The sequence below is a fragment of the Cryptotermes secundus genome, unplaced genomic scaffold, assembly GCF_002891405.2.
Source record: "Cryptotermes secundus unplaced genomic scaffold, Csec_1.0 scaffold1066, whole genome shotgun sequence".
NCBI lineage: Eukaryota > Metazoa > Arthropoda > Insecta > Blattodea > Kalotermitidae > Cryptotermes > Cryptotermes secundus.
Genome location: NW_019738984.1, coordinates 89,578 through 108,313, shown reverse-complemented (window position 1 = coordinate 108,313; position 18,736 = coordinate 89,578). Strand labels below are relative to the sequence as shown.

The following is an 18,736-nucleotide window of genomic DNA, read 5'->3' as shown; positions in this document are numbered from 1 at the left end:
AGCTGTGGGTGATAGGAATTTTTTTTCGTTTTTGTAAACAGCATTAGAGGGAGTACACATAGATGAGCTCAGAATATTTGTGTGACTGAAACCTTTTTGAACAGTGTTAGTTTAAAAAATAATTTGATATTATTAATCACATAATTGTAATTATTAATGTGGAAAGTTCTTTTAGCNGTCATAAAAGTAATCCGGTTTCTTTATTGCCACACCTTGTATGTGAAAGAAATAATTTTATCATTACTGCTTTATAAGAAGATAAACAGTTTCTTGATGTAATTCTGTATAAAAAAAAGTTAAAGATGTTCCTATAGCAGGCCATGGAGACCCATAGGGTTGTGAGATATCAAGGCTCCCACATTTTCTAGACAGCCTGCTCACAGATGGCAGTGAGGTTGTCCTCCTTACTACTGGCCACATAGTTTCTTTAATTTTTTGTTAGCAGTTTTTCTGTTCTTATTTTCAACTTGCAGTGTTTAACATTAACAGAATATATATTCTGCTTAGAATATCTTTCACTGTCTGGTAATTGAGACTAGCTGTTTTAATGGGCCCAGCTGAGTAGGATCTCTTCCTGTCTTATACCTGATGGTGGAATAACATCCAGTTTCTGAAGTATTGTGTTTGAAAAACTCAGGATGATTGATGAGATCAATAATAATTATCATTTTAATTGTGCATGCAGAATCAGTTTTTTCTATCCAGTTGGAGTAAAAAGGTGCAGAGTTGTGTTTCATACACTTGTGGTGTGAACACTTGATTGTATAGTTTTCTTTAATGTGTTTTATTTCTTATGTTCTTGGTTTGTAATTTATTGCATGTTTTAGAAGTTGTTGTAGAATGCACAGATTGTTAGACTGACCATATATCCATTATATAAGTTTAGGAGACTGTTCCATCTCATACAGGAGAACTGTCTGTCCTATTTTTAATTTATTTTTGCACTCAGTTTATGTTGAACTTGATGTTTCACATTTAACTAGCAAGGTGAATTCTGAAATATTTAATGGTAGCATTTCACAGACTCTCTATCTTGAAGCAGAAGTAACTTGAAGCAAATTCTGGACAGTAGCCAACATTTGTAATGTGTGATAAGTTGTGCCATAGTTCAGGCAGTTATTTGCTGGCTTCTTACCATGGAGGCCCAGGTTTACTTCTGGAGTAGTCAATGTTGGATTTGTCGTGGACAGAGTCGCACTGGGGCAGGATTTTGTTTCCTCTCACTTCTAGTTTCCCTTGTCACTTAAACCATCATGCTCAACTATCATGAAGGAATGGTACTTTAGGCCCATTTAAGGCTGCAGTACCACACCAATTCTCAAAATTTATATCTGTGTATCACCCTCCCCCCAGTTAATGTTTATATGAAGAAAGAATTCAGGTGTCTATCCAGAAATTATTTGTCATATACCATTGCATGAATTCAGCCAGCTATAGAGTGTTAGCTTCGACAATGTGAACTTAAAAACTCTTAATTATTTAAAAGTTTTATTTTCTCATATTTCAAGAAACGTTAACAAAATAATGCATATATGGTCTAATTTTAGTAACCTAAGAGCATTTTATTTGCCTTGAATCAAAATAAAATGCTGGTCAGGAATGGTCCTGTTCTTATGCACTCTCTTCATGAATAGCAATGTTTGATGTTTCAGCATCACTTGAATTCCTTGAGCACATATCGAAGTCCACAGCCCCTCTGTAGGCCTAGTCCTCAGACTTCCCCTGGCTTGATAGTACAGGTCAGTAATAAGTATAATAATGAAGCATACTGTAAAGGTAAGGAACTCTGCTTTTTACTGGCATCCACTGTAAGGTATTGAAAGAATTAGAGCTCCTCAGTACTATGTTCCTTTATTTGAAATGCTGCTAAAATAGGCATACTTATTTGGGAATGGTATTAAAATGTATGAGGGAGGAATAACAACAACAATAATAATTCTAGAAATGATACTTCCTCAAGATCACAAATGATTATCATAAACTGTCATGGAAAATGAATATGCTGTGCTTTATTGAACAGAGAAATAATCACATCAATGAAACTAAACCATAACTAACACTGACATATAACAAGTTAAGACATGACACTGTCAAGAATCATGGAAGAGAAAAAAATCTAATGGAAACTTCTCTACCAACAACAAAAACTAAATAAAAACACTAAGAAAGATAACAGAATTGATACCTCAACCAGAAAAGGTAAGGCAAATATGGCACCAAACAAGTATATGCAGTTCTGGTACTTCTGTTGGAATCATCCATCGTTATCCACACAGCAACATCAGGCATCTGGAATTGTGGAGGAAGATCTACATTCACCTTGTGATAATAAACACCTTCTCTATANTTCCATCCCCACCATTAGCCCGGATAATCGAGAGTTGACTGTACTGAGTTTTAGTGTCATATTATATACAGAAATACTTGCTTCATTGTCAGTCTCATGATATATGTAAATTCAAAGATAATTATAGTTTTCTACTTGTGATGTATAATTATCTTAGAATTATACATATGTTATGAGACTGAAACTTAATAAACTGCAGTCACTATTGTTCACAGAGTTTTAAATTCAGTATCTGAATACAATTAAGCTACTTATATTTTACGTTGAACCACCTAGACAAGGTGAACTAGATAGACAACACGTGATGATTGCTGTATGCTGCCAGAACATGTGTGTGTACTGAAGAACCATATGCATTTATACTCAGTTGCTGTATATGTGATATTTGTAAATATTTATTCCATATTATAAAGCAGTTGGTACATCATGTACCCTTCATGCAGACCCCTTTGTAGTGGGGAATTTCAGTAGTAGTATAGTAGTAGCAGCAGTAGTAGTAATGAAATCAGGATATAGGTGGTAGTGTCCCTCATATTTGGAAATTCCAGGTAGATACTATTTTGACAGAGATTTTCATGATTTTTCTCAATCCCCACAAACAAATACTGGAATGGTATCTAAGATATGCTGTAACACTTCCATATACAATCTCCGACAATTTAATTCATGGAATGGCCGCAGCATGTCACTGGCATGTTCAGTCAGACAAACCCAAGCACGTTTGAACATGTTCCAACTTGTGTTTACATGAGCCACAGACCAAATGAGTTGTTTGTTCCCAAGCAGCAGAGGAAGTAGTACATGTCTTTAGTATACTGTTGGTGGAAAAATTAGTGACAAAAATCTGGAGCAGCCAATAAACATCAAATTTTGTGTGAAGATTGGTAAAAGTGCCAGTGAAATGTTAGCCCTATTAACAGTGGCTTCTGAATATGTTATGAAGTCAGCGAGTGTTTTTTAATGGTGTAGGCAGTTTGAGGAAGGGCAAAAGGATGTGCAAGATGACCCAAGAAGTGGGCAGCCAAAAATGCAAAGGACAGAGGCAAATGTGAACAGAATAAGAACAAATGGTGAATCAACAGTGTTATCTGGAAGTGCTGACAAGGTTACAGGAATCTGTTCTGAAGAAAACACCCAAACTCTGGCCTGACAAGTGGATTCTCCACCATGACATTGTCCCTGCACTTGATGCTTTAAGGGTTCACAAGTTCCTGGCTGAGAAATCCATTACAAAAACGAACCATCCACCTTATTCACCTGACTTAGTCCCCAGCAATTTTTGACTCTTTCCAATATTAGTAAAATGCCCTGAAGGGACAAAGATTTGCTGACATTCCTGACATTCAACACAACATGACATTACTGTGAGGTATTCTGGAAAACACTTCAAAGCTGTTTCTGGCAGTGGCACCATCATCTCACAAACTCCATGGCTTCACAAGGAGAGTATTTTGAAGCTAACAGCAGCCGCTAGTGCACAGGTAAGCAAATTTTGCTTTTACACAGCCATTCCAGGAATTAAATTGTCACACCTTGTACTTTTCTGTTCACCACTCACCATTTTCTCATTGTACAGTTTTATCCACTCTTAATCATACCTGGCTACAGTTTGACACATGTGTAATTTTATTTTATTTTATACTGGGTTGAATAACAGTTGTTTTAACTTGACTTTTATACGGTTGTATATAGCCTTGGATGCTAACACATATTTAAACAGGACAATGACTCACTCAATTCATGTCACAGATTATCCAACCATTTGACATTATATAACATGTGCAGTTGAAAAGCATTGCTATATCAGCATTAGATTTTAAAATTCAACATAGCTGATATATCTGTAAGTTTGTACTTGTTGGATGCCAGTAAGAAGAGTAAAATATAGCCTGCATAATAAGTAACATGTTTTGAATGGCTGTAGGTACATTATGTCAGTCTGTTTCCTGGCAGTGATTTGCATAATGTTACTCTTTCTGTTGTTGCATTACTAATGATGTATACTGGCATTGCAAGAGCTCTGTATTGTGAAGTATGCGGTTACCAGCTGTTTGCATGCAAATGTATTATGGACTTAGTATTTTTTCTGTGTAAATGAAACATAGTTTATGGTATAGCATATGTGTTATTAACCCTTTCCTGGCTTGATGGCCCCAAAGCACCCAGTTCTGAGATTTCCACTTCCCATGAGGCCATCTGAAGGTACCTACAAAATTATAAATCATTTCCTTGGATAGCTGATGAAAACTTTGGTGCTAATACAGTTGAACATGTGTGTTGTATTCCTGTTCCTTGCCACCATTGAATATAGTTTAAAATTTAGTCATGTTAGTGTAAAGTGCTGTAAATTATTTGTCCATATTGCAGTATAATAGAGTGAAAATTGGGGGGGGGGAGTGTGGAAGAAGGTTGAAAGAAATAGTCACTTTATGTCACTTCACTTGTGATTTTTAGAAGATGGCAAGTTAATATTACAGATTATAACTAACTAACTTCATAGAGCTGAGCCCTTCTTGAGAAGCCACTGGTTGTGCAGCTATGTAAGAACTTTCGGGCGTTTAATGGAACCTGAAGGTTCATTTCCGTGTTCACAAGAGCCCTCCATTGGTCCCTTTCATGAATCAGGTCAATCCAGTCCATACTAATCCATTGCATCTGAGATCTGTTTTAATATTATCCACCCAACTATGTATTTATCTTTCTAGTGGTCTCTTTCCTTCTGGCTTTCCCACCAGTGTCCCACATGCATTCCAGCTCTATCCATTTGTGATACATGCCCTGCCCATCTCATCCTCCTTGACTTGATCATTCAAATTATACTTGGTGAAGAGTACAAGTTATGAAGCTCCTTGTTACGCCGTGGTGGCAGGGGGCGTGGAGGTAAATCCCCACCGCTGCCACCACTGTTACGTCGTCGCTTGGCAGGGGGCGTGGAGGTATCCCACCGCTGCCACCACTGTTATGGCGTGAAGGGGGGGTGGAGGTACCTCCACAGCTTCCGCCACTGTACCTCTCTTAAGCCACCGCTACACCTCTCTTATGCCGTGGTGACAGAGGGCGTGGAAATATCCCGCTCTGTCACCCTGTTTAGTATGCTGCCACCATCTTGTTATTTTCAAGAAATCTAGTAAACTTATCATAGCTTGCGTCACTGTCCTGGCTTAACTTGTAATTCACTGGAGCGTTATGAGGTCCTGGAGTCGTCAAGGAAGAGGGTAACACTTAAGGAATTGCTAGGTTAAAGTAAACTCACACGCATGTCTATTCTATTCTATTTCTCTATGTCACTATATACATCTATATGCACTCTTACCGACGTTCGTCGGTTGTACTACACTGGATAATGAACCTGCAGTCATCATTGGTTCTACCTCCTGTCACCCTACTGGCGGGTATTCTACGCCTCGGTATCTTGAATGAACCTAGTCAATCAAGTTAGCCTATCTTTCCCTGTGGTTTTACCTTTACAATTATCACTGTTACACTTAATGTTCGTGGCTATATGAAGTTGGTTTCACTTACTTGAGATGAGGAAACTGATGCTCGCCATCACCAACCAGCGCACACTCACGGCCATCGCTCTCTCGGCGATAGCCTCCCCCTGAACTCTAAGTTACTTAATATCAATCAAAAGTCTAAAGGCAAAAGGTTTTCTGATTAAGTCTTCTAGGGTTTATATAACCTCTCTTTGCTGATTCTTTGAGTTCCGGGTAGGTTGCCTGCCCATTCTGACGTGATTTTGGCCTCCCTCATTGGTTGCCCATCGAGAAGGGGTTGACTCTTTCGGGTCTACCGCCTCCTCTGACTCAGCGTTTTCCTCCTGCCATAGTGTTTATGACCCACTTCATATAGCTCCTTCCTCAATGTCAGCGCTATTACACTGCCGGGTTAGCATTCTAATGACTCAGGCATTCCCTGTTACAATTCTTTGTAGACCTAAGCTTCCTGGGTCGTTTCATCATGGCTATTTCTTAATCTTACAGTCTAGCTACTATTATTCCAATTTTACCCCAAAAAAACTATATCTACAAGTACGTGACCTTTGCGCCGTTACACTCCTCATTATGCAGTTCTCTCCAGTCTCTTATCACTTCATCACCCTTCAGCCCAAATATTCTCCTCTGCACCCTGTTCTCAAACACACACAGTCTGTGTTCATCCCTTCATGTCAGAGACCAAGTTTCACACCCATACAAAACCACAGGCAAAATTATAGTTTTGTATATTCGAATATATTGAATAAGCAATCTCAGACAGCCAACAAGGGAGTGATCCTCCAGCCTGGGGGTTGGGCTTGGGGCTAACAACTCCTCACCACAAAAGTAAGCTTGTTGTGAAATATCATATTGCATATTGTTTTTAGAAATAGTTTGTTAAAGGTACGTGCCATTTTTGTATGTTTACTCAGATTAAATTTGTATGTATGTAGTGTTTACTTTATTGTATTACTAAACATCTTTCCCCCACTGTTACCATTGCTGAACTATAAACAAGACTGAAAAAGTGTAATCCACACCAGAATGTGTGGAATTTCCATATGTGCTCTTTGCACATTTTTGTGAAGTGTTAACATCTTTCTGCATCACCAAATTTTCTTCAGATTTTCAGAGTTTCATTGTCTGTATTTGCACAGTTGTATGGCACTTTCACATCTTTCTTCATTGTGTGAACAAAATATTCTAAAGTAAGATTTGAGATCCTCATGCCAGTGGCTATGGAGAATACTGTCTTCTGGAATGTGGCACGTCTTATTGTAGGGGCAGCACATTACTCCAAAAGATTGGAAAACATCTACAGAACTACAATCAGTAATATCCCAGAAGACAGGATTCTTCAAAATACATTAATGTTCATTTTATAATCCATAATAAAGCAGTGGGTGTGTATTTAATGTTGTGTATTTTATTTCAGGGTTCTCTTGTTTACCGAAGTGGAAGCCCTGGTGATACAAGTCATAGTGGCCCACAGAGTCCTGTTTCTCCAGCAAGTTCCCCAGGCATAGGGCCCAGTACAAGTCCATTCTCAGACCACACTAGCTACTTCATTAGCCAGGCACAGGCAAACGCTCTTCAGCAGCATTTCGAACAGTTCAGTATGGTAAGTTAGTTGTGGTGTCTTTTCTTCTAGTAGTTATATCACATTCAGACCCAGACATGTGAAACTTGTACAGTTCCTGTAGTTCAGTCATTTTGCAAATACTAGAACAGCATCTTGGATCTGCACTGTAATTAAATTGTGGGTAGCTCAGTGTCCTTTGTTGGGGGGGGGGAAGCATCTCCATGGTATCCAGAATACAGTATACTGTTTACCGTAGCGGTCTCACGAAAGAAACAGCATCAAAATTACAGTTTCAGTATCAGGGTGTTATTAGTAACTTTAAAGGAGATGATTTTCTCTCATAATGGTAATTTGAGATTAGAGATTTTTACAGTAGTGAAGATTTCTCAGTTGTGGTCTTGTACATTATGACACCATGCAGTTTGATTGGTGATTACCAGTGTCTCAGAGAACTTTTACACCCCTGAAGATGGTGTAACTGCTCTTCCCTTTTCACCTTTGAACTTACACCACTCGTTGGTCGCCCCTTATAACTGCTTCTTCCCACGGGTGAGCTGATGCCACACATTGGGAACCACTAGTGAATGTTCTTATGCCCGACATCTGATGTCACTTTTATAGCCATTCCTTTTCCTGTGATGCTGCTCACCTTCACCATATTCCAGGACACCTTTGCTGTTGTTGCACTGCACTCCTTCTTGCCTCATGGATGTCGAGGAGTTAGGTGAGAAGGAAGGAGGGTAGTGATTGTTGTTGCTAGTCCAAAGTTCTCTTTACCTACAATCAGGTGTTGAGCAAGCAGGGAAAAGTTGGGAGTAGCTGCTGGGTTCTGCTCAGTAAGGTTCGAGATGAGTGCTCCTCTAGGGTCTTATGGGCCTGGCTTGGGCAGAGCAGGAAGATTCTTGTGCTACAGTCATGTACACTACTTCAAGACTACCTATAATTTATTAACTTCTAATAACTGAACACTGTATTTAATGGAACCCAAAAGTTTCTCACACTTTGAATTTGAAATTTCTACAGCTTATAACTGTAGAATTAGTAATTTAGATGAAGTGACATATTTTTGTTTCTGACTTAGTCGAAAGTTGGACAAAGACTCTCAAGGGAGAGTGAACTCTCTGGAATCCTGAGGTCCACGAACCACAGCATGCAAGAGAAATCCATTCCTCCAAACAACATGTACTATTGGTCTAATTTGAAAACTAGGAGGTTTCCTGAATTAGTGAATTTCCAGTCATTATGCTTTGCTATGTGATTCTGGCAGTTACTGACCTAACGCTAAAATTGACAGCGGCTATATGTATTAAGATCAGTGGAAGAGGCTCAGGCACTCCCTCTTCTAAGTTACAGCCATTCCAAGCTGTCAACTCTCAAATTCTCAAAGGCCTTCCAACTCTGCTGAAACTACTGAAATTCCAGGAAATGTACCAGATGTTACTTCCTGTCCACATAGCAAAACTTGAACTATGTCACTTCCGAGTGTAAGAAGGTGGCTATCTGCCAGATCTTTATTTAGATTATGTGGCCTTAACTTAATACAATTTTAATTAATATGAAAGAGCCTGGTAAACTATGATGAACAATTACAGTGGATGTAGCAGGTTCTGCCAGAAAGTTGGTATTCACATACCAGAGTGCATGTATTGTAGCCAGAAGAGCACACAAATTTCAGAATGGTACTTTATAAAATATATTTAGCAGGCATTATAATATTATATTTACCCAAATGGAAATTGTTTATAGGCTGTCTTTAATTTTAAGCCAGTAATTGCTTTAGTCAGTCTTGTTTCCAAACTTGGAAGTTATGGTAAATTCAAACACACCATCTCTTACCGAATTTGCAAACCGTTAAATTTGTAACTTCTTCAGAACCTGACATAAAATAGATTGGCATGCAGACATGCATATTTTGTGGGTCTGGATGGAAGTTATGTCAGTGTACTATCACAAATCGTTTTCGTTGACATTCTTTTTAAGATAATATTGAATGCGTGGGATGGTTGCCAGACATCACTGACCACACTGCAAATGACTCACAAGCTGCCATTCTATTTATGTCTTATACTTGAAGCTCTCTTATATTCATGATATTACAGAGTATTAGATTGAGATGTAAACATACTACATAGAACTGTCCATTATCCACAGTGATAGAGGGGAGAAGTGGTGCAGAAAATGAAAAACAACAGATAATCTAAAGAAGTAGAAATACCATTACCCATGCTGAATTCCATGCAGAAAATCAATTACTGCTTGAAACACTCCTTGTGATTTGCATTTTATAGCTGTTTTCACAATGTCTGGGAACCTCCTTGCACTTGTATATATTACACATCACATTTATCAGAAGTATATATAAAAACAAAAATAAACAGAGGTTGGTGTACTTGTACTTGAAAGTAATATGTTTTATTATCAAAACTACATGCATTTTCTGCCATTTTTATAACAAATGCAGAATAAAATAGAATGGGTTAAATAACACTCCACTGACTAAACGTGAGGAAGGCTGTATTGCTAACATCTGAAATTAAGTACAGTGTATGTAACAGTTCTGTTTAATCAAGTACAGTATGAAATCAGATGGCTTCTGTGTGAAGTTCAAACCTATAACGAACAGTAAACTGTGGAGTCTACTGAATATATTAGGTGTAAGTAAAGATGACATTCACACTAAAGCCATTAGTAACATGAAACAGGCAACTAGCAACAAGTGATGTGTGTCAATGATATGCAGTAGCATTTTCAGTGAAGCAAACAGTTACATCAGTGGATGGGTATGAGCATGGAGCAGTGGCGTGCCGTGCATGGAAGCAAGGGAAGCATTGCTTCCGTAGTTAAGAAACAAAAAGAAAAGTCATACATAAATAATTCAATTTGAATAATAAGGATTTGAATATTGTCATTTAGTGTGCATTCCTGCTCAAGGCCACATGCTTCCTCCTCCTCCCTTCCCTTTCTTGGTGGGACGGACCAGGTTTTCTTTGTTATTCTCCATAAGAATTCGTCGCACACGAAGTGGGCAAGGGAGCAACTTTCGGTTTTCTGGCTAATGCCTGTGATATGGAAGCGAAGGCCTGTGTTCTTTCAATGGTTATGTGAAAATTAACTGTTTATGTGTGATTTCAGTCTTGTTGGGTGTTATAGGTAACCTTAAGTTTTATTAAAATATTGTAAGTGTATATTTATATGGTGTAAGATTGTATTTGTGATCGTATTTGGACGCACCAGAAAGAAGCTGTCTGCGTTCAAGGGAAGCAAATGCAGTATTGCGGTACAGGGGCAGGGGCATGATTAGACTACACGCACAGGCCACAGCTAAAATGAATGCTGGCAGACAACGAGACTGCGACTGTGCAATCAAAAGCCTTTTAAAACCGGGGGTTTAATAGCAGGGACTTTTCTGAAAAGAAAATAATGATAGAAAGAGGACGACCGACGTGAGAGGTGCTAGAACTTAAAGCACAAACCAAATTATGTGTGAGGAAATTTAATTTGGAATAGTATTCTAAAACAGAGTGGCTATCCGGTTGCCGTAATATAGGAAAATTGTTTTGTTGGCCATGCCTATTGTTTCTCAAGGAAAAAATGTATGGAACAAGACTGGGTTTGGTGATATCAACAAACTTTATATAGCATTGAAACGACATGAGAACTCTCAGACTCACATTATTTCAACAGTGCAACTTGTTATGTTCGGGAAATCTCAAATTGACTGTCAGCTTGACACTCAAAAGCGCCTGACGATACTACATAGAGAAATAATGAAATGCTTGATTGATATCATCTGCCATTATGAAAGTGGCAACTTGGCCTCCGTGGTCATGACGAAAGCATGGATTCTATCAACCGAGGTAATTATATGGAATTAGTTCACTTGTTGAGGAAATATGATCATAAACTCAACGTTCACCTTGAGAACAGTACAGTATTTACAGGTTTATCGAACAGAATACAAAACGACCTTATTGACTCAATAAGTCACGTAAATTTTGGTGAGTTGATTGCTATCAGTTCGTTTATTAGATACCACTGTTTCCCTTACCAAAAATAGTACCGCATGCCACTGGCATGGAGCCATTTCAGGTACAGTGTACATGCGCTACCTCCAGGCTGTAGCTGACCAGCCTGTCCTCAAATCTAGTTAGCTGCCTCTCTACCCTACTAGCCAACTGGCCTCTCAAAAGGGTCACTATGGACTGGGAGACCTTTCAAGATACAGGATTGAAGAACAGGGTGTGCAGCACTTAGTTTAGCACATTTGCACTGGTTGCTGCCACTATACAGTCTCTGTGAGTAAAGTATGTCTTCAGGGAGGGGGTACTGGAATAAAACTCGAAACACAAGGGTATGTCTATTTACATTATTGTTAATATCTTACAGTATTTACAAATGTGCGTCTGAAGTATGTTGAACTTGTTAATTCCATCCTGTTCATCCTACACATCCTAGGTCAGACCATACTCATACTCTCTGGCTATCTGATTACACATTGTGGTTACACTTAACTCAGTAAGGCTGGTGAGGGTGCTCTGCTGATTGCATGATGTTGTTAGATCGGGCCCTACTCATACTCTCTGGCTTTGTGATTACACAGTGTGGATACACTTACTCAGTAAGGCTGTGCAGCTACTCTGCTGATCCCATGGTGTTGTTAGATCGGGCCCTACTCATACTCTCTGGCTGTGATTACACAGTGTGGATACACTTACTCAGTAAGGCTGTGCAGCTACTCTGCTGATCCCATGGTGTTGTTAGATCGGGCCCTACTCATACTCTCTGGCTGTGATTACACAGTGTGGATACACTTACTCAGTATAGCTGTGCAGCTGCTCTGCTGATCCCATGGTGTTGCTAGGTCAGGCCCTACTCATACTCTGGCTGTCTGATTACACTGTGGATACACTTACTCAGTATAGCTGTGCAGCTGCTCTGCCGATCCCATGGTGTTGTTAGATCGGGCCCTACTCATACTCTCTGGCTATGTGATTACACAGTGTGGATACTCTTACTCAGTAAGGCTGGTGCAACTGCTCTGCCGATCCCATGGTGTTGTTAGATCGGGCCCTACTCATACTCTCTGGCTATGTGATTACACAGTGTGGATACTCTTACTCAGTAAGGCTGGTGCAACTGCTCTGCCGATCCCATGGTGTTGTTAGATCGGGCCCTACTCATACTCTCTGGCTATGTGATTACACAGTGTGGATACTCTTACTCAGTAAGGCTGGTGCAACTGCTCTGCCGATCCCATGGTGTTGTTAGATCGGGCCCTACTCATACTCTCTGGCTATGTGATTACACAGTGTGGATACTCTTACTCAGTAAGGCTGGTGCAACTGCTCTGCCGATCCCATGGTGTTGTTAGATCGGGCCCTACTCATACTCTCTGGCTATGTGATTACACAGTGTGGATACTCTTACTCAGTAAGGCTGGTGCAACTGCTCTGCCGATCCCATGGTGTTGTTAGATCGGGCCCTACTCATACTCTCTGGCTATGTGATTACACTGTAGATACACTTACTCAGTAAGGCTGTGCAGCTACTCTGCTGATCCCATGGTGTTGCTAGGTCAGGCCCTACTCATACTCTGGCTGTCTGATTACACTGTGGATACACTTACTCAGTAAGGCTGTGCAGCTACTCTGCTGATCCCATGGTGTTGCTAGGTCAGGCCCTACTCATACTCTGGCTGTCTGATTACACTGTGGATACACTTACTCAGTAAGGCTGTGCAGCTACTCTGCTGATCCCATGGTGTTGCTAGGTCAGGCCCTACTCATACTCTGGCTGTCTGATTACACTGTGGATACACTTACTCAGTAAGGCTGTGCAGCTACTCTGCTGATCCCATGGTGTTGCTAGGTCAGGCCCTACTCATACTCTGGCTGTCTGATTACACTGTGGATACACTTACTCAGTAAGGCTGTGCAGCTACTCTGCTGATCCCATGGTGTTGCTAGGTCAGGCCCTACTCATACTCTGGCTGTCTGATTACACTGTGGATACACTTACTCAGTAAGGCTGTGCAGCTGCTCTGCTGATCCCATGGTGTTGCTGTAGTCTGTGGGATGGCTTGACTGCCTGTTAGGATGAGTGTGGCATCTGCTGTATAAATTTTCACTAATAATATCGAGATGGTCACAGGTGTAGTGCCCAGTGGCACCTCCTAAAATTTTTCTATCAAATGGCTCTTGCATATCCCTGACCTAGGGTATTTAATACCTGACTTTGCTCATCAGCATTTCTCTTCCTGTCTTGATTTTTACAGTAACAGTTATTCCTTTTTTAAATTCTCTTTTGTGGGGGGTGGAGTCCAACTGGGTCCACTTGGCATGGTGGCCACTGCTTGCCGTATTGTAGCCTGCCCCAGGTGATTATGATGATGGAGAATTTGGTGGAATGAAGATTGGCAGGGGAAACCGAAGTGCTCGGAGAAAACCCGCCCTAGCGCCACTTTGTCCACCACAAATCCCACTTGAGCAGACCCGGGATTTAACCCAGGTCGCTGTGGTGAAAAGCCAGTGACTAACCACTTGAGCTATGGTGCGGCCGTTACAGTAACAGTTGCAGCATGTGGTGCAAGTGCAATATCATTGTCTCCAAGCAAGTCTTGCCCATCATTAGGCAAGCCTATTCTACATTATTACTTTTCCTGGTTACACCATTCTTTCAGTACATATCTTTTTGAGCCCCTGAGGCTCTAGTTTAGCCCCATCATGGCCTTAAGGGCATAACAATCACATTTAGGAATTGAGTGTATGTTAAGGACAGTCACTCACTCTGGAAAGACCACAATATTTTTATTAGAAACATTGCAGTGTGATTGCGGTAGATTCTGAGTACCTAATTTGTTCTGTCTTTGTTGCCTATTGCTTATGGCTCCTGCTGTAAACAGTGTTCCATCCACATCATCCAGTGAATCATCTCACATAACCATATGTATGGGGGAATATACATAATAATTATGGCTTGGAAGGACAACCAGAAATTGAATTTGTGCAAATTGTAGAAATGTATCAGTCGCTGTAGAGCTATTCTTTTCTGAATTACTCAAATGAAGTTCTTCTGAAAAGCATGGAACAGAGTTTATTAATTTAATTATTAATGAAAAATGAGTGCATCGATGGACGTTAGTTTGTCTTCATCATTCTGCATTTCCTGCAACTTGCTGTTTCAATGACTGCTTTGATTTCCTGAGTGTGAATATATAGGCACCATGATGCTCAGTATTACTATTTATTTACTGCCTGCTGCTTGTTTCTTTGGTGCAAATCCCGCCAAACAAAACAAAATACAAAATAGCTTTCCAATAGAAGAAAGCAGCCCTTGTTTAATATCAGTAGACTGGTCCAAAAACTGATAAGACGTACAGTCTCCTACAAATTGCCGTGAAATATCACTGATACGTGTTACTAAAACAGATGTACTGGGCTATGCTTAAATCATTACAGGAAGCTATAATCAGTGGTTAAGAAAATTCTAAAAGGTACATAGTTAATCTACAAGTTTAATAATCCACTCAACAGATGATTGAGTTTTCTGAGCTTGTGATAATGTGGCTGTAGTTTACTGCCTGATTGTAAAAGCATCAGTACNATTATTATTATTATTATTATTTCTGTGGTTTGCTTCCTGTTGCGTGAATTACAGCTGACAAGATATTGAGACCTTTTACATGTTCAGCCATCAATACCACAGATGTTTTTATTCATTGATTCCTGGTTTACATACATAATATATTGTAACGTGTTTGCAATCCAGAAGAGTCACTGCTATGGAAACGCTAGAATAGACCGTTACAGAGGAGACAACAATTGCTCCATTGTAGTTCTAACAGGAGTCTCCATGGTTATAACAGAGGGTTCGTTGCCTAACAGCGGCCAAGGTTATAAAAGCCCAGTTTCGACGAGAAGTCTTCAGTCTTCATCGAGCCAGCTAAGAAGCCAGTCGTGATCGAGCCATCTTGGGAGCCAGTCTTGGGATAACCGCCAGAAGAGATAGTCCAGCATCGCCGAGTTATTGTAAGCAGTGATTGTGACACTGCAGACAGGAATGATTGTAAAGTGTGTGTAAACGAGCGAAGGAATAAACTCGCTATGCCAAACGACGGCGTGAACTTATTTGTAGCGTGACACACAAAACACGCTACAATATATTACATATGTAAACCAGGAATATGTTTAATACAACACAAGTGCGTGTTAGTACATGTTGATATAAAACCATGCATTACAAGTCAATGATTGTGTATCTGAAGAACACGTAAAGACGACCCTTTAGGGGTTCAAACATGAAATGTTAATTTTAAATCAATCAATAAAAACATCTGTTGTGTTGATGGCTGAACATGTAAAAGTTCCTAATATCTTGTTAGTTATACTTCACAATGCGTAAACAAGTCCATGGTTTATGCTGACCGTCTTACAGTGTATACACTTTTTCACCTTATTCTTCACTTCCACACTACATGTTTCAGCACTAATTTGCCATCTTCAGGTGTCTTTATGCACTTTAAACTATTGTACTGCATGTCATAATGTCTTCATTCTAAAATGACTAAAATCTGTACTCGTCATATAGGACGATGAATTCTAAATAAAAAAACTTTTCAGTCTTCCTACGTCGCACTCAAACATGCGAATTACGCCAATCCTCTTTTATGTGAGCATTCTTCCTACATATATTTGTGTATCGTGTTCTGTATTGTGTCTTGCTCCTGTACAACGCATGCAGTAACAGGAGCAAGACACAACACAGAACACGATACACAAATATATGTAGGAAGAATGCTCACATAAAAGAGGATTGGCGTAATTCGCGTGTTTGAGTGCGACGTAGGAAGAATCCTGAAAAGTTTTTTTATTTAGAATTCATCGTCCTATATGACGAGTACAGATTTTAGTCATTTTAGAATGAAGACATTATGACATGCAGTACAATAGTTTAACGTGCATAAAGACACCTGAAGATGGCACATTAGTGCTGAAACATGTAGTGTGGAAGTGAAGAATAAGGTGAAAAAGTGTATGCACTGTAAGACGGTCAGCATAAACCATGGACATGAATCAGTGTAACAGGACGCTAAAATATAACAGCGTAAACAAGTTTTGTGACACTTTGTGAAAGTTTGTCCTTGTAGAGCAAAGCAGTTACACATTATTTCCTACTGGAGGTCTTCATTGGTACAAGGGGTTATTCTTGTATACTTTACCCTTCTAGTTGTCCCAGAGACAAAAATAACCATAACTAAAATCAGAGAACCCAGAAAGCCGCAGACCTTTTCAGTTATTCTGTTCTCAGACTCCTCATGTATAGCAGATTTGGATTTATCAGCGGTATCTACTGTTGCTTTATCTTTTTAGAAACACCCATACTGTCCTCTTTCAGCTTTCAGTCAAAAAGGAATTCGTTGTAGTTCTCATGTACCAGTCTGATTTCACGGTTTACTGTGCAGTATACCATACTCCTTACTTTTACAGCCTATAGTGGCATTTGCTGAGTGACATGAGAATATTTGCTACTGCTATTATGCAGGGTAAAAGAAGGCATATGATTTGTTGTAAGTGGATGGTGAATCATTGGTCTGATGTTTTTCAGCACACTCTGAATTCAGACTAGTACTTGAGTGACATATGGAATCCCTTCTTTGACCAATTGGCTCCAGAAGAAATACAGTATGGGTATATATAACAGTAGCAAGTACTGCTAATGAGTCCATAGCAGTTATATGTGACATTCAGAATTACTGGGTTTTGGGGTTTTGTCCATTGATTGGTATTCTGAAAACTAGAGAACAGTGTATGAGTCGATAAAGTCCTGCAAGTCATCAGAAATAAGCTCCATGACAATGGAACATTGGCACAACAGTCTGTCTTGCAGGTCAAAGTCATCGTGAAATTGCTGGAAGTTTGTTTGAGAACCACATAAGTTTAGGTGAACGGTAAATTCTTCCAACAGAAAAAATGGTATGGCTATGGAAAGCTTTCTATGGCCCATCGTTAACAACATCTACATGGAGTATTTTGAGAAGTTGGTTCTTGACTTGGCACAACACAAGAAATCAGTATGTATGTTGATGACACATTTATGGTCTGGCCTTATGGCCTTAGCCACCTCAACAGTTAAGGCCTTCCATCCAGTTCACTATGAAAATAGATTCAGACAGTGTGATTCCTTTTCTGGATGATCTGGTCAGGTGGAAAGAAGTGACACTGGACACCAAAGTTTACAGACAACCCACCCACACTGGCCAACATCTCAACTTCAAATCTAACATCCACCGCATGTGAAAAGAAGTTAAATTCGGAGTCTTCATAATGCAGCTTCCACCATATACCAAGAACAAGATTGTTTGATGAAATTAGTAACCTGAGACATGATCTTCAGCTTAGCAGTTATCCCCAAGGTTTCATTGACTCAGTTATTAATTCCAAGGATAACGCTTATTCGAATAAAGAAGAAAGGCCTCTGGGCTCTCTGTGTATCCCATATGTGAAGGGTGTATCAGAGAAGTTCAGATGTATAGGGAACTGATGTAACATTATGACAATCTTCAAAACTAACAACACTCTTAGGATTTGAGGCTTTCACAGCGGTGACTATGAAGAAAGCAGTCTTCTGAGATTTGGCACCGTGTATATGTGGTGTTAACCAACGTTTCGGAGGAACGTATCGCCTCCATCTTCAGTGTAGAAGGAAAAAATATAAGAAATCTGCAAGCGAAGAGACTGTGAGAACCGGTAAAAGCAGACTGGTGTTGGAAATATACACAGCTATGTGAGAGCAGTGAAGGAAGGGGGAAGGGCAAGTATACAAGTGAAATCAGTAGTGTGGGAGGGGGGGGAAAGAGCTGGGACAAGCAGGGTTTTGTGTTGGGGGAGAGAAAGGCAAGGTTAAAGGCTGGGCACTAACCCTTAAGCTGGGAGGGGTTGTTATGTTAGTCGGTCANAGAAGGCTTACACAGGCCATGACTGACTAATATAACAACCCCCCCCCATCTCCCAGCTTAAGGGTTTGTGCCCAGCCTTTAACCTTGCCTTTCTCTCCCCCAACACAAAACCCTGCTTGTCCCAGCTCTTCCCCCCTTCCTTCACTCCTCTCACATGGTTGTGTATATTTCCAACACCAGTCTGCTTTTACCGGTTCTCACGATCTCTTCGCTTGCGGATTTCTTATATTTTTTGCTTCTACCCTGAAGATGGAGGCGATACGTTCCTCCGAAACATCGGTTAACACCACATATACACAGTGCCAAATCCCAGAAGACTGCTTTCTTCATTACCACTCTTAGGAGTTTACTCATGGAAACCAGGCCAGAAAGAGATC

General features: G+C 40.0%; 1 protein-coding gene across 1 annotated transcript in view; it reads left to right on the top strand.

Moving 5' to 3' along the window:
• Nucleotides 1-18,736, top strand: part of LOC111871541 (CREB-regulated transcription coactivator 1) — a 168,186-nt gene that overhangs the window by 109,249 nt on the left and 40,201 nt on the right. The window contains exons 10-11 of the mRNA XM_033754296.1: nt 1,653-1,739; nt 7,259-7,444. Of these exons, the coding sequence (XP_033610187.1) occupies nt 1,653-1,739; nt 7,259-7,444 (273 nt within the window). The remainder of the gene's footprint in view (nt 1-1,652; nt 1,740-7,258; nt 7,445-18,736) is intronic.